The sequence below is a fragment of the Caloenas nicobarica genome, chromosome 6, assembly GCF_036013445.1.
Source record: "Caloenas nicobarica isolate bCalNic1 chromosome 6, bCalNic1.hap1, whole genome shotgun sequence".
In the NCBI taxonomy this organism is placed as follows: domain Eukaryota; kingdom Metazoa; phylum Chordata; class Aves; order Columbiformes; family Columbidae; genus Caloenas; species Caloenas nicobarica.
The window spans coordinates 8,590,598-8,609,119 of NC_088250.1; the positions used below are offsets into that span (position 1 = coordinate 8,590,598).

General features: G+C 41.5%; 1 protein-coding gene across 9 annotated transcripts in view; it reads left to right on the forward strand.

Annotated features, from left to right (window-relative positions):
- Positions 1-18,522, forward strand: part of LRRFIP1 (LRR binding FLII interacting protein 1) — a 111,544-nt gene that overhangs the window by 21,111 nt on the left and 71,911 nt on the right. For 2 of the 9 annotated variants that reach the window (XM_065637209.1, XM_065637203.1), the window contains exon 1: positions 17,570-17,690. The exons of the other annotated variants lie outside the window; for them this stretch is intronic. In XM_065637209.1, coding sequence (XP_065493281.1) covers positions 17,646-17,690 — 45 coding nt within the window. In that variant the 5' untranslated portion in view covers positions 17,570-17,645. Of the gene's footprint in view, positions 1-17,569; positions 17,691-18,522 lie in introns of those variants that run through there. 9 annotated transcript variants of the gene reach the window in all.

The following is an 18,522-nucleotide window of genomic DNA, read 5'->3' on the forward strand; positions in this document are numbered from 1 at the left end:
TCTTCTGGTGGAAGTGAGTATACATTGCTTTCCAGAGAAAGCTTTTTGCAGCGTACGTGCTTTCATCACTTCCAGCCCTGAAGCTGAAAATATAAACCCCCTTTCAGGTGAAATAAATTGTCGATGAAGAATTTAACCTACATAGGTTTTGCTTTGTAGGACTGAACTTCTCCCATGGCTCCCAGAGCTGCAGATCCTATCTTCTGCATCAACAGTGTAGGTGACAGACTGACTTCAGCATGTTGGTTGTTTTCATGAGCCCATCTGTCCTCCTTCCGTTTGTAATAAACAAATACCCCACTCAGGTATGTGAACAAACTGACTGTGTCAGTTGACAAATAAAAACTAGTGCTAAACACAGGATGTGAATAAAGGGGTTTTGGCTGGATTAACCAGGATTTTGCTGGAGAACTGGGTTAGAAATTCACTGTGTCATGTGTCAAGGTTCCTGTCCTGTTGAATTTGCTGAAGCGGTACATTTATAAGTTGTTGCAAAACTTAAAAGAATCCCCATTATTAGACTGTGCTTTACTAATGGTGTAGCTGATGGATATTTTCTTTAAATGTATTTTTTAAAAAACCAAATTTTAAATATAGGCTGTTGTTGATGTTGTTCCAAGTTTAGATTAGGAAAAATCAAGACACATATTCTGCAAATACCTCTGTTAATAGAGCTTAATAAGTTTTTATTTCAGTCCACTTTATCCCTAAGGCCTTCTGGTGCAACATAATCACTTTGAAACCTATTGGCTATCAGTGAATTGGAAATCTAAGGCTCATGTCCATGAAAATATTTTCTTGACTATCTAGGTTTTGGTGACTTCAAAACCGCTTTGCGCTTGTCCCCATCTCTGTAGTGTCTGCATTTTTTTCCTCATGTGTTGTGCATTTAAAGCTCAGCTTGGAGTCATCTGGACAGGATGCTTAAGCTGTGTGTCTCCAGTGTGGCTTCATCCCATTGGGGCTTGAAGTCCAGACCCCAAAACCCTGGTTCTTCCTTTCAGTAACCAAAGGTTTAATGATGAGAATGTTGCACAGATCCTACTCTTGTGTTCTCTGAACGCTTTAGGTAAATGACTCTTGCAGCTTTGTGTCCATGAAACTGAAAATGTGTTCAGAAATATCTAAAAGACTGATTTTTCATCATTTCCAGCTTGAGCAATTGTTGGCGACAGTGGTAACAAGAAGAGACTTAGTTCTTATATTTTAAAATAACAAAAATAAGAATGTCTCAACTTTTTTTTTCCTATGTAACTGTTTCAGGTTTTTCTTCGAAACAGTTTCCTAGAAAGCCCAGTAATGTGTAGATGGATCATTTTTAGGGACCTGGGACTGAGAATGCCTGGGGGTACATGCGGTAGAAGTCAGTCTAATGTAATGGTCTTTTGAGTGTTTCAGTGAACACATTTGAAGTATAAAAAGCACAAGAACTGTGCTGAATGCAGGGTGAGACACCCCTGTAGCATAAAAGGTTTAAATGTTACCGTGAAGAATGAAAGGCTGATTTAAGGAGAAAAGACTATTTTTGTATACAGCATGTGTGTTAGAAAAAACGCAGTTGCATGCTGTTAATTCCGATGCTTTTTTTAAGATCAGGAATATAATATTCTACTTATATTTAGTAGAACTCTGCCTCTGTATGAAGACTTGAACACTTGTTTTTATGAGCAGTTCTGTTGGCTTCAGAACAGTGCTGGTGCTTCCTATCACTGAGGGACTACAAAGTTGGGGGTTCAATAGTGTTTCTGCTATGGCAACATAGAAGAGCCCATAAAAAACCCCTAACAATTATGTTTATGAAGAATATCAATACCTACTAGAAAAGAAGAAATCAAGTTTTGGAGGGTGATATATGCTGTGAGGAACACACAGCTTTCTAGAGTCTTGTTTTGGCTTTCATGTCATCAGAGTGGCATTTGCTAGTAGTAAATACATTTAATGTAACTAATTTTAGAACAATAGGTCAGCGCTTAAATTTTTTTCTCCTTGTTAGTCTCACAACTAGGTCAGGTCTTAGATGTTATAATAAACAGGACTTTGAAGCTTCATTTCTTCCCCCTCTGCCAGGTACTGTCACACCAGTGAGATGACATGGTTGTTACAGATTGTGTAGCCTGTACTCTTGATAATTCAGACTTCATTTTTTTAACACTTGAATCATATTTCCAGCACTAGGGTGTGGGTTTTTTCCTTTCTTATGCAATTTTCCTTTTGTTCCTGATCTTTTGTTTCTTTTGTTAGTGAAAGAAATACTGTTGTGCAAATCAGCGGTGTTGTCACGGGGAAATTTCACAGCATGAATGTGATGAAAAATGGCCAAATCTTTTTTTTTTTTTTTTTTTTTTCTTACTGAGATATCACAGGGGAATGAGCAAAGAAATCATTTCTTTACTACTCTACAGGGCAGTCTGTGGATGGACAAGGAGTAACAGGCAGTCTTGGTTCAGCTGTGCCCCTGTTACTGGATTTGAAAGCTGAACAAAGGAAAAGGGAGCTGTAATCTGTTGTCATATAGAGTATCCCTTGGCATCCATCAGCAGTCCAAGTCAGGCTCTTTTCTTAGTGCAACAGATTTGTGAAGCACTGTATCTCCTGCAGAAAGCAGCACATGGTGAGTACGCCTCTGCCATCTGTCCCTTGTCGCTCCTGTCCGTCTAGTTAAGACGGGAGCTGTCGTTGCTGGGGAGGACAGAGCGGGACGGGTGGCAGCTGCTGTGCCAGCACTGTGTGCTAATGCCCTAAGGAGATCGGATCAAGTGCTGCCTGCCCACGAGTTGCAAAAGGGGAATAGTGCAGGAGGCAGGGGTTCAGCACAGGAGAAATGTGTGAATTCCTCTTGTAAACGCCAAAGCTTTCACCACGTGAATATTCAGGTTCTGCAGCTGCCTCTGTGCGCTGCTCTGTGTGCACCTCATTGATCCTTTGGATAGAGGTTTTTATGGGATTGATGATAATTGGCCTATTTAGGGTTCTTTCCACTGCAGTGAAATTGATGTAAGCACATGGCAGAAGCTCAGTCCTGAACATCATTAAGGGAAAATAAACCCTTCATCTGGTTTGGTGGTGGTGAGGCATGGCTGTTATTTCAACTGATGAAATATCACAGCAAAATTTAAAAGGTCAAATAGATACAGTTTCTCATATAGGGAAAATGATTAATACTACCAACAGTATATCTATGTAAAATCTACAGGACTAAGGAAAACTACACAAGGAGGGAAAGGTGATAAATAGTTTGTATATACTTTAATTTCTTCATTGAAGAGATGGGCAGGATGAAAGCTTTATGGTAGTTTTTTGTAAGGAGGTGGGACTATACGACTTCACAGTGACTGTGGCAGAAGGCTTTCTTTTTCCATAGTATTTAAGCCATGTGAGTCTGCATGAGAGTGAGGAATGGATTCCCGTAGTAGCATACTAAAGCTGTCACCTACTTTGCTGTCTACATGTGATTTGGCGAACAAAACCTAAACAGCATGAAACATCTAATATAGAGCAAACATCATGTTTAATCCCAATCAACTGAGTAGTTTATTTTTATGTGAATGATGGTATCAGCCAGATCACTTGGCTACTATTGACCCAGTAATGGTAACGGTGTTATACTTGGTCTACGTTGTCCATCACAAGTACAGTACATTATATAGCGTAAATATTTAGACAGATGAGTTGTGATCTCAGTTGGTCTCTGGTTGCCACCAAAACACAAGCAGTTAAAAGGTTATTTTATAAATAAGAGAGCAGAAATAGATACTTATTTGTGAAGAGTAAATATTGCAACAGAGCTGTAATGATACTGGATGATTTATCTCCAAAGGTGTTAAACCTGAGCCAGGTGAACAAACTAAGGGCAATTTTGTATCAATCCTTTAAAATTAGTCAGCCTGCTTGTGTTTTTAGTGGGAAAATCTTCTGTCAGAGGAGATCGGATCACCACAAATAGTTTCTGGTTCAGCAGTGGCCCCTGAAGAGGTGGATTTGTAAGCATCAGCGCAGTATGTGTGTTGCATCCTCTGCAGTGGGTATTCAGGTGGCTCTTCACTTAAAAGTGGCACCTCCCAAGCAATTTACCTGCAAAGCAAGTGTCTGTTTTGCTCTCCACTATAGGCTCAGTAGGGTCCGGTATCTGATGTGGAAAGTAAAATGCCTTCCATGTTTATGGGGAGAAGCGCAGGACTTCTTGGATTTGGTGCTCGTGTCCAAGTGTAGTCCGTGCTTGATAGTCTGTGTGTGAACACCAGCTTTGTCTGCAGGGAAGTGGGACAGGGCAGAGCCCGCTGCTGGGCTGCCTGCCGGGAGCCCTGGAGAGAAGCTGCTGCGTCCTCCACAGGAAGGCGTGCAGCCCCAAGGCTTTTCTTAAAGATCCGTGTTTTGTGGGTGTTCCCCATTGACCACTGCGCGTCTCGACTACTGTTGGAAATATTGGAGAGCAGGGGCTTACTTCCCTCCCACCCCTCAAAGCAGCGTTTGGGGTAGGGGTGCCTTGTTCCCAGGTTGGAGTAGAAGAACGAGGCAGGGAGGAATAAGGGTTGGGCTGAGGACCTTTGTGGTGTCTGGCTGTCCCAGCTGCTGCTTGCCAAGTGTTCAGCATCGGTGCTCAACATCTAGCCTGCTGTAAAGCATATTCTGGTATGTGTTTAATGTGACATGACTTTTTACTCCTTCTGAATAAGACATTGCCTGTTTTTTGAAGAATGTAGGCAATTAGCCGTTTCTGGCTGTTTCCATGTGTGTGTCTTTGTATGTAGTTTCCTTAGGATGCTACTGTGTGCTTCGTTGTCACTTAAATAATCCATGAATGGATTTTTCACCTGCTGTTCAGATAAAAAATAATTTGGGGTGTTTGGCACACTTGAAATATTATTTGACATCCTAATTTCCAGCTATTAATGCTGAGTGTGCCTTTGATTGCTCTGTGACCCATTCGTGTGTATAATGTTTCCTTGTGTCCAGGTAATTGCCAGGATATTGGCTGTGGTGTCTCAGCAGGTGTAGTGTGTCACATCATGGTGATCTGACAGATGCTCTTTAAGCATGTGAGCATCTCCAAGCAGTTTGTTGAAGCAGAATTGTTATAATGGCATTTTTGTCAAAACCCGGACCTGTTTATCACACTTATTTCTAGTATATAGCTGAACTTCTGGCAGAGCTTCTCCCATTTCAAGACAATTATTATAGCTTTGCTTTCCCAGACCCACTATGGATGCTATACTGGATTTGCACAAACTGCAGTTATACTGCAATGGCCTTTCCAGTCTCAGTATGCTAGGCTTTCAGTGAAGCGGACTTTGCTGACTGCAGCTCTTGTTGAGCCACTAACATAACTGGGGAGCGTCCTCTGAACATTCAAGGTTGTTTTCAGATAACCTTGACATTGCCAGAATTTCAAAAGCTCTGAGTTAATAACAATATAATTCTACAGCCTTTTTTCACCCTATATGAATGAAGCAGTGGCGTGATTTTTGCGATATTGCTCCCCACTGTGAAGTGACTGTTTCATGAATTGTGTAATGGTGTAAAATCCTGCAGCTCCACATGTTTTATTTAGAGGAAATCTTAAACCTGTTAACTAATGCATAGCATGCTAAGCTGAATGCATTTGTATGCTGGCCAGATACTCAGCACTTCTAGCTTCTGTCTGCTTATTTAAATGTGTTTTCCAGAGAAAGAGTTCATTGCTCCCCTGTTTTACTTTATTCTGTTTGTTCTCTGCTAGCAGCTATATGAAGAACTGACTGTATAGCAGGAACACTACATCTTTAGATAGACTGAGGCTTGATGACCTCAAGATTTTTTTTTTTTTAAAACCCTTCTTTGGCACCTTTATCTCTGCGTATAAATAGCTCACAAGTCTGTTCCTCAGCATTGGCTAGACCTAAAGTAGTGTTAAATGCTTTTGCAAGGTGAAAAGTAGGCTTTCTCAGTTACTTGTCGATGGAGCATATCCAAGCTGTGTGCTATATTTACACACTTTCATTCCCTAAGTTTTACTCTGTAAGACGCATGCAATATCTGCAGATTTTGTATAGTGTATTTAAAACTCACTCCTCACAGAAGGTTTGTGCTGGACTTAAAGACAAGTAAGCCTTTCCATAATTCAGTTTGTATCTGGCTACTCTCAGTAGCTCTATCTGAAACTTATTCATACAGTTTTTTAGGTAATATTTTGATCAGCAGCAATTCTTACTTCTTTTGAAAAGTCATTTAAAACAGTCAGATAGTGCTACTTGTTTCACTGGTGTTTGCTGTGAGTAGCTGAATAAGGGCTCATGCCCTTGAGTTTCAATGGATTGATGATTTCTTTTTTGTTTGTTTGTTTTTGAATTGGCTTGGCAAGTGTACATTTTTATCAGCACACTGCTTGTAACGCAGGAGACAAGGGCTTCCCGACTGTAAAAAGTACACTGGCGCAATATCCTAATGTAACTGCCAGGGAAGAGCAGGTGGATATTTGGAGTTCAACAGGGACAAACTAATGGATTTATCTGCCTTCGCAAAAGGTCACAAGGGATTCTCAGTGACCTCAAGGAGATGTTTTTCCTTTCAGGCAGCATCTCAGGTTTCAAGGAGCTCTGTTAACTTCCATGGTTAATTGGTGCTGTTGAGCCACAGAGATTTGCTACCTATTAAAGCATCATTGCTCCTGGCAACGTGGAAAGCTTTGAGGTCTTCTCTCCAAATTGTAGTTGATTTAAACTCTTGTACTGTCTGTGTGAGGTGATATGGTTGTCTCGAACTACCCTTCTGTGAAAAAATCTTCTGGCAGTCTCCCCTCTCTATTACAATTTATAGTTGAATGTGCTCTCTTTAATTTCTGCTCTTAACTAAGAAAAGCGAATAAAGTATTAATAGATCCTGAAACACTGGGCTGGGAGGTAGAGGACAAAGTGGTGTGGGAGGTTCTGCCTCTAAATAAGCTTTTAGTTGAGTCCCCAGCTTGTGCTTTAAGCTCTGATGTGCTCCTACTTAAACCATCTAATTGTCAGCGAAGCACGCTGCTGTCTTATTTGTTTCTATTCTTTCACATAAAACCAAGACTGTCATATTGTTGTGGAAGCCGGCAAGAAACATTGTGAACCTTTTCAAACCTCTTAATGTGTTTTTTTTCTGGTATGTTGAAGTGATGCTGAATGCAGAAGCTGTTACCTTTTGAAAGGTTGGTAGTTAAAGAAAAATCCTGTGGGTTTTGTTGGAGTTCTTCAAAAGCATTGATGGAGAGCGAGGACACAAAACATGAATTACTGGCAAAATAAAGTTAGCTAGGATTTGTGGTTTTGGGGGCTGGGGATCCGGAGACTTAACACAAACTCTAAATATAGCCACTCCCCTGCCACCTTTGTTGGTTGACTTCTTTACATAGGTGGTTGAAATGCATTTGGTAGAGGGAATAACCTAAGGAAGGCTGAAATACCATGTCCTCAGCAGGAATACAGAAGAGCACACTCTAGTTTCTTCTTTGTTAGCCCAAGGTCAGATTAAAAGGTGCTGATAATTTTCATCCACGTTCTCAATGACTGAATAGTCAGGTAATTAAACATATATACTGAAAATTAAGGGATCGAGCTTTGCGTGATGGAAGTACTATCTCTTTTTAGAAACATAAATGTTTGCTTTGCTTGATTGCTGCTCCCTCTTGTGGGTTTCAGGGCAGTTTAAACAAGCTTGAAGTTCATTCTCGGTGTTTGGATGGAATCATTCATCAGCAGTACTCCTCTGGTCTACTGAGTGGGATATTGACCGTAAGACTTGCCTCACTGCGTACCTCTACAAATTAGAACACTCTTTGGTATCAAGAGGACTAAATCTGTAAAAGCATTTAATTAACTTTTAAAATGTAATTTACCTTTTTTCCCCAAGAATTTGTACTGCTGTGCTATTAGTATATACTATAATTTACTTTTATAAAAAAAGCAGAGAGAAGTCTGTATCATAGTGGTGCCAAACTTGGCAGGTAGCTGCTATGCTGACAGTATTAAGATCTCTCTCTTATCTCCTCTCCTGTAGTCAGTGCTTCTGAGTTGCACTTCATGGGCTATTGCTCTTCTCTGCAGAGAGCTGCTATATTATGCAAGTTGTTCCTGAAAACTAAATTCCAAAAAAGAGCTCTGTTTGCTTCCCGTGAGCTCTCCTGTATACCAAATAAATACAAACGTTGTAGCTGTGTAGTTTGTGTAGTTTCTCAATTGCCCTGCTGGCATAAAATCCCTGTACGTAATGTGTGGTGTCTGAAGATTTCAAACTACTACTTATGTTGGTTTTCTTCCGGAGGGACATATAATCTCTATTCTCTGGACAAGAAACTAAAGCACAGTGGAATTCTGGATTGCGCCTAATTGATGGCAAAGACCTGTGCAACTTCATTGACTAGTTCTTGGCATGAAGCTCTTCAAAATTTTCCTGCTGAAACTTACAAGAGGCAAATTGTTCTGACCTATTGCAAAATGGAAAGGTCTCACATTAGTGTGACACTGAAATAACATCAGTTCACATGATCTAATTCCAATCTTACACCATTTCAAAATAATGAGACAATTTGTCATAGCATTGAGAGCTGCTCAGTTTCACTCTCTGGACTGATGTTGAACTGTTTGTGTATGGGGACTGGAGTATGGCTGTTAAATCTAAATCTTGGTGCTTGTCTCTGATGCTTTTGTTAGTGTTGGGGTTTGTTTGGGTTTTTTGTTAGTGTTTTTGTTTTGTGTTGTGTGTGTGTGGTGTGTGTTTTTTTTTTTTTTTTTACTCCCCCTTCCTTATACTTAATTTTCACTGCATCTTATTTCCCTTCCCTCTTGTGCTCTTCTTCTGTTCTCTATTCCTCACCTATTTATTCTGTGTAATGTTTTCTGTATATCCCACTGCGTGCTTCGTTTGCTCTGCATTATTTTCAGCACCTTTTTCCTTTGTCCCTCATCTTTACTTCACAGAACCATTTGCGTGATTTCTCAATACCATATAACTTGCATGGCCAAGAACTGGACTCTACATTAGTGTCTGACCCAGCAGCTTCAGCTGTTTGGTATCTGATAACATCTGAAATCTGTTACTGCCTGTGTACCTCTTCAAAAGCATATAACATGGGGGAGTTTTCAGTGGATTACCTGAAACTTCTGATCTTTGTTTTACTCGGTCTTAAAAGAATAAATCAGCCTGAAAATTGTCTGGATGCAAAGACCGCGGCTCTGCGGAGAGACTGTGATGTTGGCGTACATATACTTCCTTGCCAATGTATTTGTTGTATCTGTGATGCAACTAAAGGTGGGTTTTGGTTTGTGGTATGGTTTCGTTGTTTTGGTTTTGGTTTGGGGGTGTTTGGGTTTTGTTTGTGTTTATAAAATTTTTATTTTAAGGTGATTAACCAGAAAGCGGGTACACTTGATTTGAGAAACAAAACAGAATGTAATCTTGTATTTATGCCCTCTCTTAAAGCTTTATATAACTTCTTGCCACAGATTGGGTAATCATTAAAACAGTACCTGTAACATTTCTTTCAAATTTTTTTTTTTTAATTTTTTTTTTTAATCCTCTTGACTGGTAGTTTGGGCATTGTTTTAAGCAGTTGCTGAGGTTTGTATCCACATTTTAATGTGCTGTAGGTGCAGAGCTGCAATCAAGATTTGCCAGTTTTTATTCAGATGAAACTTGCAGTTCAGTGGAGACCAGAATCTGGTACCCACAGGATACATTGCTTGTAGCAGTCCCTGAATTTCAGTTCCTATTTTAAATATTTTTACCAGTCAGGAACAAAAACTCTGTTTCTATCCGTGTTCAAAAAGATGTTGGCATTCACCCAGCCCTGGAGCCCTCCCCAAGCTGTGTTTATGTTGTAAAGAAGCCGGATGAAATATTGCTGTTTATTGCAGGCTCCAAAATTGGTTATTATGCTTACTTTCTCTGTGAGCATGGTCAAGACAAATGTGTTTGCTCCTCAGTAATACGTACCAGTGGCTGAAATAATTTTGCATGTGTGCTTCCTTACTGAGAGTCTTCCTGCTGACCTCCCTGTTTGGTTTAAGCAAAAGTTATCCAGGTCTGTATGTTACAAAGTCATTTGCGCTACCTGGGCAACCATGGTGCCTGTATTATAGCAAGTATGCTGGGGTTTTTTCTCTCCAAAGAAAGAAATTCAGAATGCCAAACATCCACATTTTTGTAGTAAAGACAGATTTAAAGCCTTTTGAGGCTTGCATAGCATAGACTTACTGTGGGACAGTTTTTACAAGCTCATACCTCCCTTGGGTACCCCTGTTTGCGTACTGCCCCACATTGCTTTATGCTTCGGAAGTCTGCAGTGAACTCTATGCGACTTTAGTTACAAAGGCTGTTCTACAATGAAACAAATACAGTATTTAAAAAATGTTCTGGAATACAATTATTCTACTTGTGTGTTTTGAGCTTCAGTTTTATCTAAATTTTAAAGGAGGAAAACTGTCACTGCAGAAGACTGCTGATCTAATAGAGGGAGAACTAAAAGGATCAGTGTGGTCACTGTAAAAAGAGAAATTTCCCTCTTCTTATAAAGAAGTGGAGTAAAGCAAGTGGGGAAAAAAACACTGAATGCAGCTTCATGCAAATAAGTATTTCAGGAGACAAGACTGGGAAACCTTGTATGCTTTTCCTGTGAAATTCTAGTTTATATTCGCTAATACTGTCAGTTAGCAGTTTTTGTTAATTTTTTTTCCTTCTAGGTCTCATTGTAGCCTCAACAACTCTGATTCATTTACTTGAATGAGTGATCCAGTTGTTTCCAAGGTCAATGTCAACTCCCTCAAAGCTATTTTACAAGAGTAATAGTCTTGATCTGAAGTATATGAGTGCAGTTTTATATAGACCAATTCCTTGTGGCAGGATTTACTTCGGTAATCCATGCATGCTCATGGTGGAGTTCAGTTATTGTTTAGACTACATTTTTAGCAGTGGCCCCTTGTGACTGCATGGCAATATAATTTATGAAGCAGGACACAACTCCCTAATTGTCTCTTACATTGTAGAGCTGTACATGCTGTTCATTGCAGTGTTCTGCAGAATAAACATTCTCCTTTATGGAATAAAAAGCTCCATGTCAACACAACTTTCCAGCTTCTGGTCACATGCTTAAATGATATCTCTGGGTTTCCTGGCAAACACAACAGCAAATGTTTCTCTGAAGTGGACAATGTTCATGTGTAAATTCCTCATTAGTCGTGGATCTCTTACCCTCCCCCTCTTTCCAGTCTTTGGCTCAAAATTTTAAGTAAGATGACCAAGAATGCTGACCCCATAAGCAGAGAGAACGCGCAACAGCACTATCGGCATGTCAGAGAGGAGCGTCTGCCTGTTCGTCCTCCCTGCTCCTGGCGCTTGGAAATTGATGAAAAGGGGAAAAACAAAGCTCAGGCATTCTGAGAATCTTTAAAAACAAAATAAGAAAATCAGTCTCGGAACGCCCTCGCAAGAAAAATTTTCCATGAAAAAACATATCATTTAATCTTCCACCAAGCTTCAGTCTTGTAGGATTGCATGGTATGAATGAGTCCAGTTCAGAAAAATAGGTTTAGGTTGCAGTTAGGGTGGTCATGGGAAACACCATAACATTTCTTTTGCTCAGCTTTCCTCTGTAGGTGTCCTTATTATCACTTTTATATGGGAAAATTTCCCAAAGTGGGTTTTTTTTTTTTTAAAGATATTTGATAATGAGATTCTTCAGTGTTTGCAAAAGATCTTAAGGTAAAGAGGTGATTGTTGTACGTTTCAGATGTTTATTCTCTGTAGTGATTATAGTAAAATATTTGGGCTGAAGACATAACTAAGTTAAGCTGTCAGTCTGGATTTCTGAATTTGGGTTTTACTATGACTTGGATGTTGGTTGCCTTCTTTGTGTGTGAGTTGGAAAGCTTGATGAGGTAACTGTGGCACTTCCAGAGTTTCCAAATGCTGCTTGTGTTTCCCCACCTAATGTCCCTAAGGGGCGGGGGATAGGACTGAGGTGCAGAACCTCTGCCCTTCTGTGTGATATTCTTTGAAATTACTGCTGGTTTTCCAATTCAGTAAATTTGCAGTTGTGGTGGAAATGGTTAATGCAGCTGCCAAATCTTTAAAGCTGATTAGGTTTGAGGTTGAGCCTGGGAGATGGTAAAGTCTAATACTGTGGGTACACCAGCAGAGGAGCGCACTTCTACAGGTAAAATTCTCTTACTGGGTCACTTTTGTGTGTTCGGTTTTTGTTTGGTCGGGTTTTTGTGTGGTGTGGTTTTTTGTGTGTATGGGGGGTTTGTTTTTTTGTGGTGTTTGGTTTGTTTTTTTTTTTTACACAGATGTCTATATATTCAGGTTCTGTGAGGTGCTCCTAACCAAATGCCTTTTTTTTTTTTGGTCTGATCTTTTACAATTCTGTGCGTGGTTTTTGGTTTGTGTTTTGTTTTTTGGTTTTTTGTCTTTATTATTAAGCAAAGGAACAGAGTTTAAGAATAGGTCAGGGATTTATTGGCTTATGAGGAATATTCTTAAATCTGTCTATTCTAAAATGGAAAGATCATGTAACTTTTCATACACCTATATTTCAAATTTCGGCTTTTTGATAGTAGCAAGGCATTAATATATTCAATCTCCAAATGTTCACGACAGCATTGCTTTTGAGTTTGGAAGCTGAATGGATTCCCTGAGCTGAATGATAAATATAGCGTGTATAGGCTACCCGAGAGCCATCCAGCTTCCCCACCGGCACGATTCAGTTTGTCTGACTTGAGTGCGGTGAGAAGCCCTTGCGCCTGGTTCAGCCGTTTCCTTCCTCCTCCTTGCTGCGTCGCCTTCGAGCCTCAATAGAAAATAATCTGTTGATACTGGCAGTACATTTTGGTGATGAAAACCGGACATTGTTTTCCTAAGAAGCACTCAGTTGTGTATACTTGAGTCCATTGCCTTGGTTACGGTTTACAAGGAGGTTTTGTTAACTTTGCCAGCAGAGCTGCAAGGGTGCCAGGATGCCCGCAGCAGACAGGGATGATCAAGTGAGATGCATGTGGAGTTTCTTCTGTCTTTGTGAACTTCAGATGGGTGTTACTCCATACATTTTTATGGACTTTCTTGAACATTAGAAGAACAAGATTATGAACTCAAAGGAAAAAAAAAATAGGCTTGAGTAACCACATTTTTCTTCTAATATGACATACTTCCCAGCCTTTTTCTCCACAAAATGAGACTTGCTTTGTCTGTTCCCACTGTTTGGAAGACCAGTAGTAAATGTGATATGGAGGAACATTACTGGAATTCTAAAAGATACTACTTAAAGAGAATAATGGAAATGCACAACAGAATTGCTTTTTCTTAGATATAAATGAAATAAGCTGAGTTACAATGTAGGTGCCAGATAGTGCTGGGAGGTGTCTGTAAAGGTTTTGACTGCCTTATTCCTACTTGAAACCCCGCTTCCATGCCTCATCATTTACCTCTGGCACAACACGTCCTGAAGACAAAAATAATCAATTGGGTGTGACCTGTGTTGGAGGCCAGGCTTCCTTGGAATTTCTTTGAATTATCAGTGATTCTAACATACCTCAAAGATGACTGTATGATCTTTCCCTCTGCCTTTTGAAACAACTCCTTAGTAGTTATGAGTAAAGGGCTGTAGTGCTGTGAAAATGAGTTTTAGGACTTAGGCCTGTACTTGTGGAGGGATGCATTGTGTTGTGTGCAAGCATGCATTTTTTGTGTGTACATGTTTGCAAAGGTGAGGTATGCTCCTCATGAAGAGGTAAGGAGTCTGTCGTCAGAAAATGAGCTGCTGTCCTAAGCACCATAATTTTTTTTTTTTTGGCTTATAAGTACTTAAGATGAACTTGCAGTTAACCTACCAGGTTTATGAAAGTGTCATCTAACACTTTTTTTTTTCTCCTCCTTTTAAATATCTTCTGTTACCTGTTTTTCTTATGCTCAGTTTAGCATTGTACTACGTGTAATGTATATTTCCATTGTGAACATTCTTCCTGCTTGGATGTCTCTCTGAATCGATGTCACACTTGCAATGTCTGTTTCAGATGGGAAATGCATAGATACAAGAACCATTTGCTGAGGGCACAATATTTAGCAGAGCTTCAGATCTTTTGGCTATCTTTCTGAGTATTGGAGGAGGTATGACTACATAGACACTGCATTATTCAGGGTGTAAAAAAGGAAATATAGACTAAGCCCCACTTTCAAACAGTGTTCTCTAGGTGCTGTGAGTACCCACCTGCTCCCCCAAGTTACACAGCAGCAGTTTGAAGGGCAAGGAGTCAGAGTTAACTGCTATCAGCTTAAGGATGCTAAATAGCTTTGGCGAGCAATCAAGTAAAATGCATCATTGGCTTCCTAGATTGTGGCTCAGCTCCTGTAGTTACAGAATTGTATGCGCTTGCTTTTTATTTAGCAGTGTCTGAAGGATCTGGTGGAGTGTTGAGAGCCCGGAGGAAGAAGAGATGGAGAAGAGTGTTTTATGCAGGTGTACAGAGAACTCCTGTTTTTGGGAAATATGTTGGGACCTGTTTGGAAATCCAAGCAGAAGGGGGCTCACCGCCTCTAGAATTAATTCAGACACGCTAAAGTGTGTGTTTTGAATGCCGTCAGTTCTGTTATTGCCAAAAAATGGAAGATCACTATTATTAAAAAGACCTCCTGATCCTTCAGTTCCCACCCAGCAGGTCCATAGCACACTTGTGTGTTTGAATTTATCCTGAGGTATGAAGTGCTTCCTCAAGTAAACCAAATAAAAACAAACATATTTGCTTCTACATTGATTTAGAAAGTAATTAGAAAAAGGTATGTGGGGGAGTCCTCACTGTGCCTTGTACAGAAGGTACTCACATCTCTAGTGTCTCTTCCAAGTGACAGTACAAAAACAGTACAGATTTGCCAGGGAATGTAAGGGGAGGTTAATTCTCATTAACCAAAAAAAAAACCCAGAACAAATTGTCTATTTTCAGCCAAGATGAAAATATGCATACTTCTTCGTGCTGAGTTATGATGCTTCAGATTTACATGGTTAACATCAATCTCCTTTCCTTTCCTTCTATTAAAACCTCTACATATTAGGTAAGACATATTTTTCCTAAAGAACTAACTCCAGTGCCTGCCCCTGGCTGCTTTGGGGTGAGCTGCCATAGTCCAGAAGTGCCGCCTTCACAGCTGATTATGATTTTTGTATTTCTGCAATGCTTGATACTGTTTACTGCACCAAAATTAAATGCTGAGCAAGATTGTCTTTTGTGAACGGCCCTAAGTCCAATAGAAGTTATGCTTTAACTCCCAGAGACTGCTCAGCATTTATTTTTGGTGCAGTAAACAGTATCAAGCATTGCAGAAATACAAAAATCATAATCAGCTGTGAAGGCGGCACTTCTGGGCCACGGCTCAAGTTGCATCTGCAGGCAGAAAGCACCACTGCAGGGCACGCTGGCGTCTTCCTTCAGTTACTGTAGATTTATGTTGCTTTTTGCTCTTGCTGAGAGAGGATAAGGAAATTGTAGCAGACCAGGAACTTCATTCATCAGCTTTAAATAACGAGCTTAGGGCTGTATGTTATACCACCTGAATAGGAAAGCATTTCCTGGTCATGTCATGTTGGTCTGGTTCCTGATTTCAGTATAAGCCATACTGGGGAATGAAATGAGTATCTGTTAAACATAGATTTAAATTACAGATGTTTTGTCCGTACTGAATGTTGACTGCCTATGAAGCGTGCTGGGCATGTTATATTGACTGGCTTCCCTTTCCCTTCTGATGTCACGTATTTTGCTCTGCAGACATATGTCATACCCTCCACCTGGCATGTGTTTACCCAGAAGAAACCGAACACAAAGCTATAGTGTATTGTTCAACCTCCAACTGTCATCTTTCAGAATAGCTTAAACTCGACTTGTTCTAAATTAAAAAAAAAAAAAACCTTTGAGGCATATGATTCTGTTCTTGCTTCACAGGAACATATGTTATTTCTATATCTGTTAGTTTCTTTATTTTGTACATGCATTGAAGTGGATTTAAGACAGTTCAGTTTATTTTTTTAAAGCAAAGTTGGGTCCTTTACCTTGTAATTAAGGAAGATATGAATCAAGAGGAAAAAATAACATGGGCTCAACAGGTAGTTTTGGAGTTTAATGAAAGATGGAGACTTGGATCTTATTGCAGCCTTTCAGTACTTAAAGGGGGCTTACAGGAACGATGGAGAGAGACACTTTACTGGGGCCTGTAGCGGTAGGACAAGGGATAACAGTTTAAAACTGAAAGAGGGAAGACTGAGATTAGATGTTAGGAAGAAATGTTTTAGAATGACGGTGGTGAGACACTGGAGCAGGCTGCCCAGAGATGGTGTGGGTGCCTCATCACTAAAGTGTTCAAGGGCAGGTTGGATGGGGCTTTGAGTCACCTGGTCTAGTGGAAAGTGTCCCTGCCCGTGGCAGGGAGATTGGACTAGGTGATCTTTAAGGTCCCTTCCAACCCAAACCAATCTGCGATTCTATGACTTACGTAAAACCACAGTCTCTTTTACAAATGCAAAGCTTCCACACACTTAACCGGAGTTTCTCCCAAGGCCATGGTGTGAGTTAGACATCCCTAATGCCTTTTATTTAAGGGACATGGCTGGGGTCCAGGGACTACCAATGAATCCAGTTGAAGTATTGCCCCCAAATGTAAAGTAGTCTTCCAAATCAGCTAAAATAGCAGCAGCAGCATGGCAGTGTGTGCTCTGCCAGTGGGAAAAAACAGATTCTCTGTACTGGGCTGGCAGCTCATGGAAAAACTGAGCTCAGCTGCTGGGTGGAGGCTTTGCAGGGCTTTCCAACCTGCACCGGCCGGCGGGGAAGCAGAGTGAGTGCAGGGCTTCGTTGCTAAGGAGCAACCTGTTTTGCTTGTCTCGGCAACTGGAGAAAATCCGGTGCCAGGAAGAGATGACTCCCCGTGTTCTCTGTCGTTGCTGCTGCAAAATTGCAATGGATAAAATAAGCTACTTAAGCTTTGGTGATTCTCCCTGCCCTGTTGAGTTTCCTCCCTGCCCTCCTGTCTCTGCAAGGGGGCAGGTGCGTGCACTGCGGATGGAATTGGGGGGACTCAAGAGGCAGCATCAATGTTCGTGGAGTCAAGATTTCTGCTCTGACTGTGCCTTGAATTGTTCTCGGGGTATTGTCCCATGTAGTGTCATTTTAAAACACTCGTGTCCTCTGATGCTTTGGATTTTTTCCTTAGTGTGTTCTGGTCTCATCCAGCTCATCATGAGACCTTTTGAAATGTAGAATTCCTCTTCCTCCCTTTTTTTTTTTAATGTCCAGCCACTATTCCTGATTGCTCTTCTGCAGTACTCAGACGCCGATTAGATTTTTTTTTTTTCCCCCCCCTAGCATTTTCTTTTGCTCCAATTTTCCCCATTGCTTAGAGTACAATGCTATTACTTAAAGAACAGAACCAACACCAGCATATGCAGCGTTGATCACCCGTTTTAAGCTCAGCTCCGTAGTGATATAATCGCAGCCAATTAGCAGCAGTTGGGCGGTTTATTCGTGCCCTGCAGCCCGCCCGGAGGAGCGCTGAGCCGGCCGGGAGCTCCGGCAGCGCTCCGCCCCCGGGGCCGGGCCGGGCGGGTTCCGCAGCGCGGGCCGGCGGGGGCACACGGCCGGGAGCGGCGGGAAGCGCAAGCTGGAGCTATGGAGGCGGCAGCCGATTGCCTCAGCCCGGCCGCCCGGCAGCAGGTAAGGCGCTCGCACCCACCCAACCCGCTTCGGGGGCGGGTATTGGGGCGCCGGCCCGGGTTCCGCGTCGTGCCCGCGGGGAAGGGGCAGCGCACGCGGTTGCGCGGAGGAGCTGCGTGTGTGCCCTTGGGCGGCTGTCAAACCGCGGAGCTGGGCTGTGCTTCCTGCGGGCCCCCCTCTGGCTGTGCCCGGCCTGTCCGAGCTGCAGCGGGGTGCTCGGAGTGCCCGGGGAGTGCGCGGGGGCCGGGGGGCTGTACGGCTTGGACTTGAGTCTGCTTTGGGGCACGGGCTGTGATTCACAGCAGCTCTGGACAGGTGGGTGCTAGTGAGAGAGGTACTTAATACTGCCACTGACTGACAGCAGGGTCAGGTAGCTCATTCTTCACAATGCATGGAGTTTCCTAAGGCTTTCTTTTAAAAATCAGTACTAAAAATATAAGCTACTTGCTGCTCAGTTTGGTATAGAAGCAGATAGGCCAACTGAACCTGTTAAATATATTCTAAATAAAGTTTCAAACCAGCCTACATGTGACCATAAAAATGTAATGGATGGATTAGTCATTCGTTGACATAAACTGGCACTCTCTGCTTCACCACTGTCACTGTAGGAGTGGGAGAGGAGCTGTTAGACAAGCCCATAATGGGCCTGTCTGTCTAACCCTTGACACTGGTACGTGGGCATTGGAAGGGAATCCTTATGTTTATGTATAGACTAAAGGTTCATGAACATGCTGCCTTTTAATGCTAATTTGCATTTAAGAGAAAGGTGAGGAGTCAAGCAGGATGTGGACTGACCGAACCCTAGGTGATTCATATGCTCATTGTCATATGA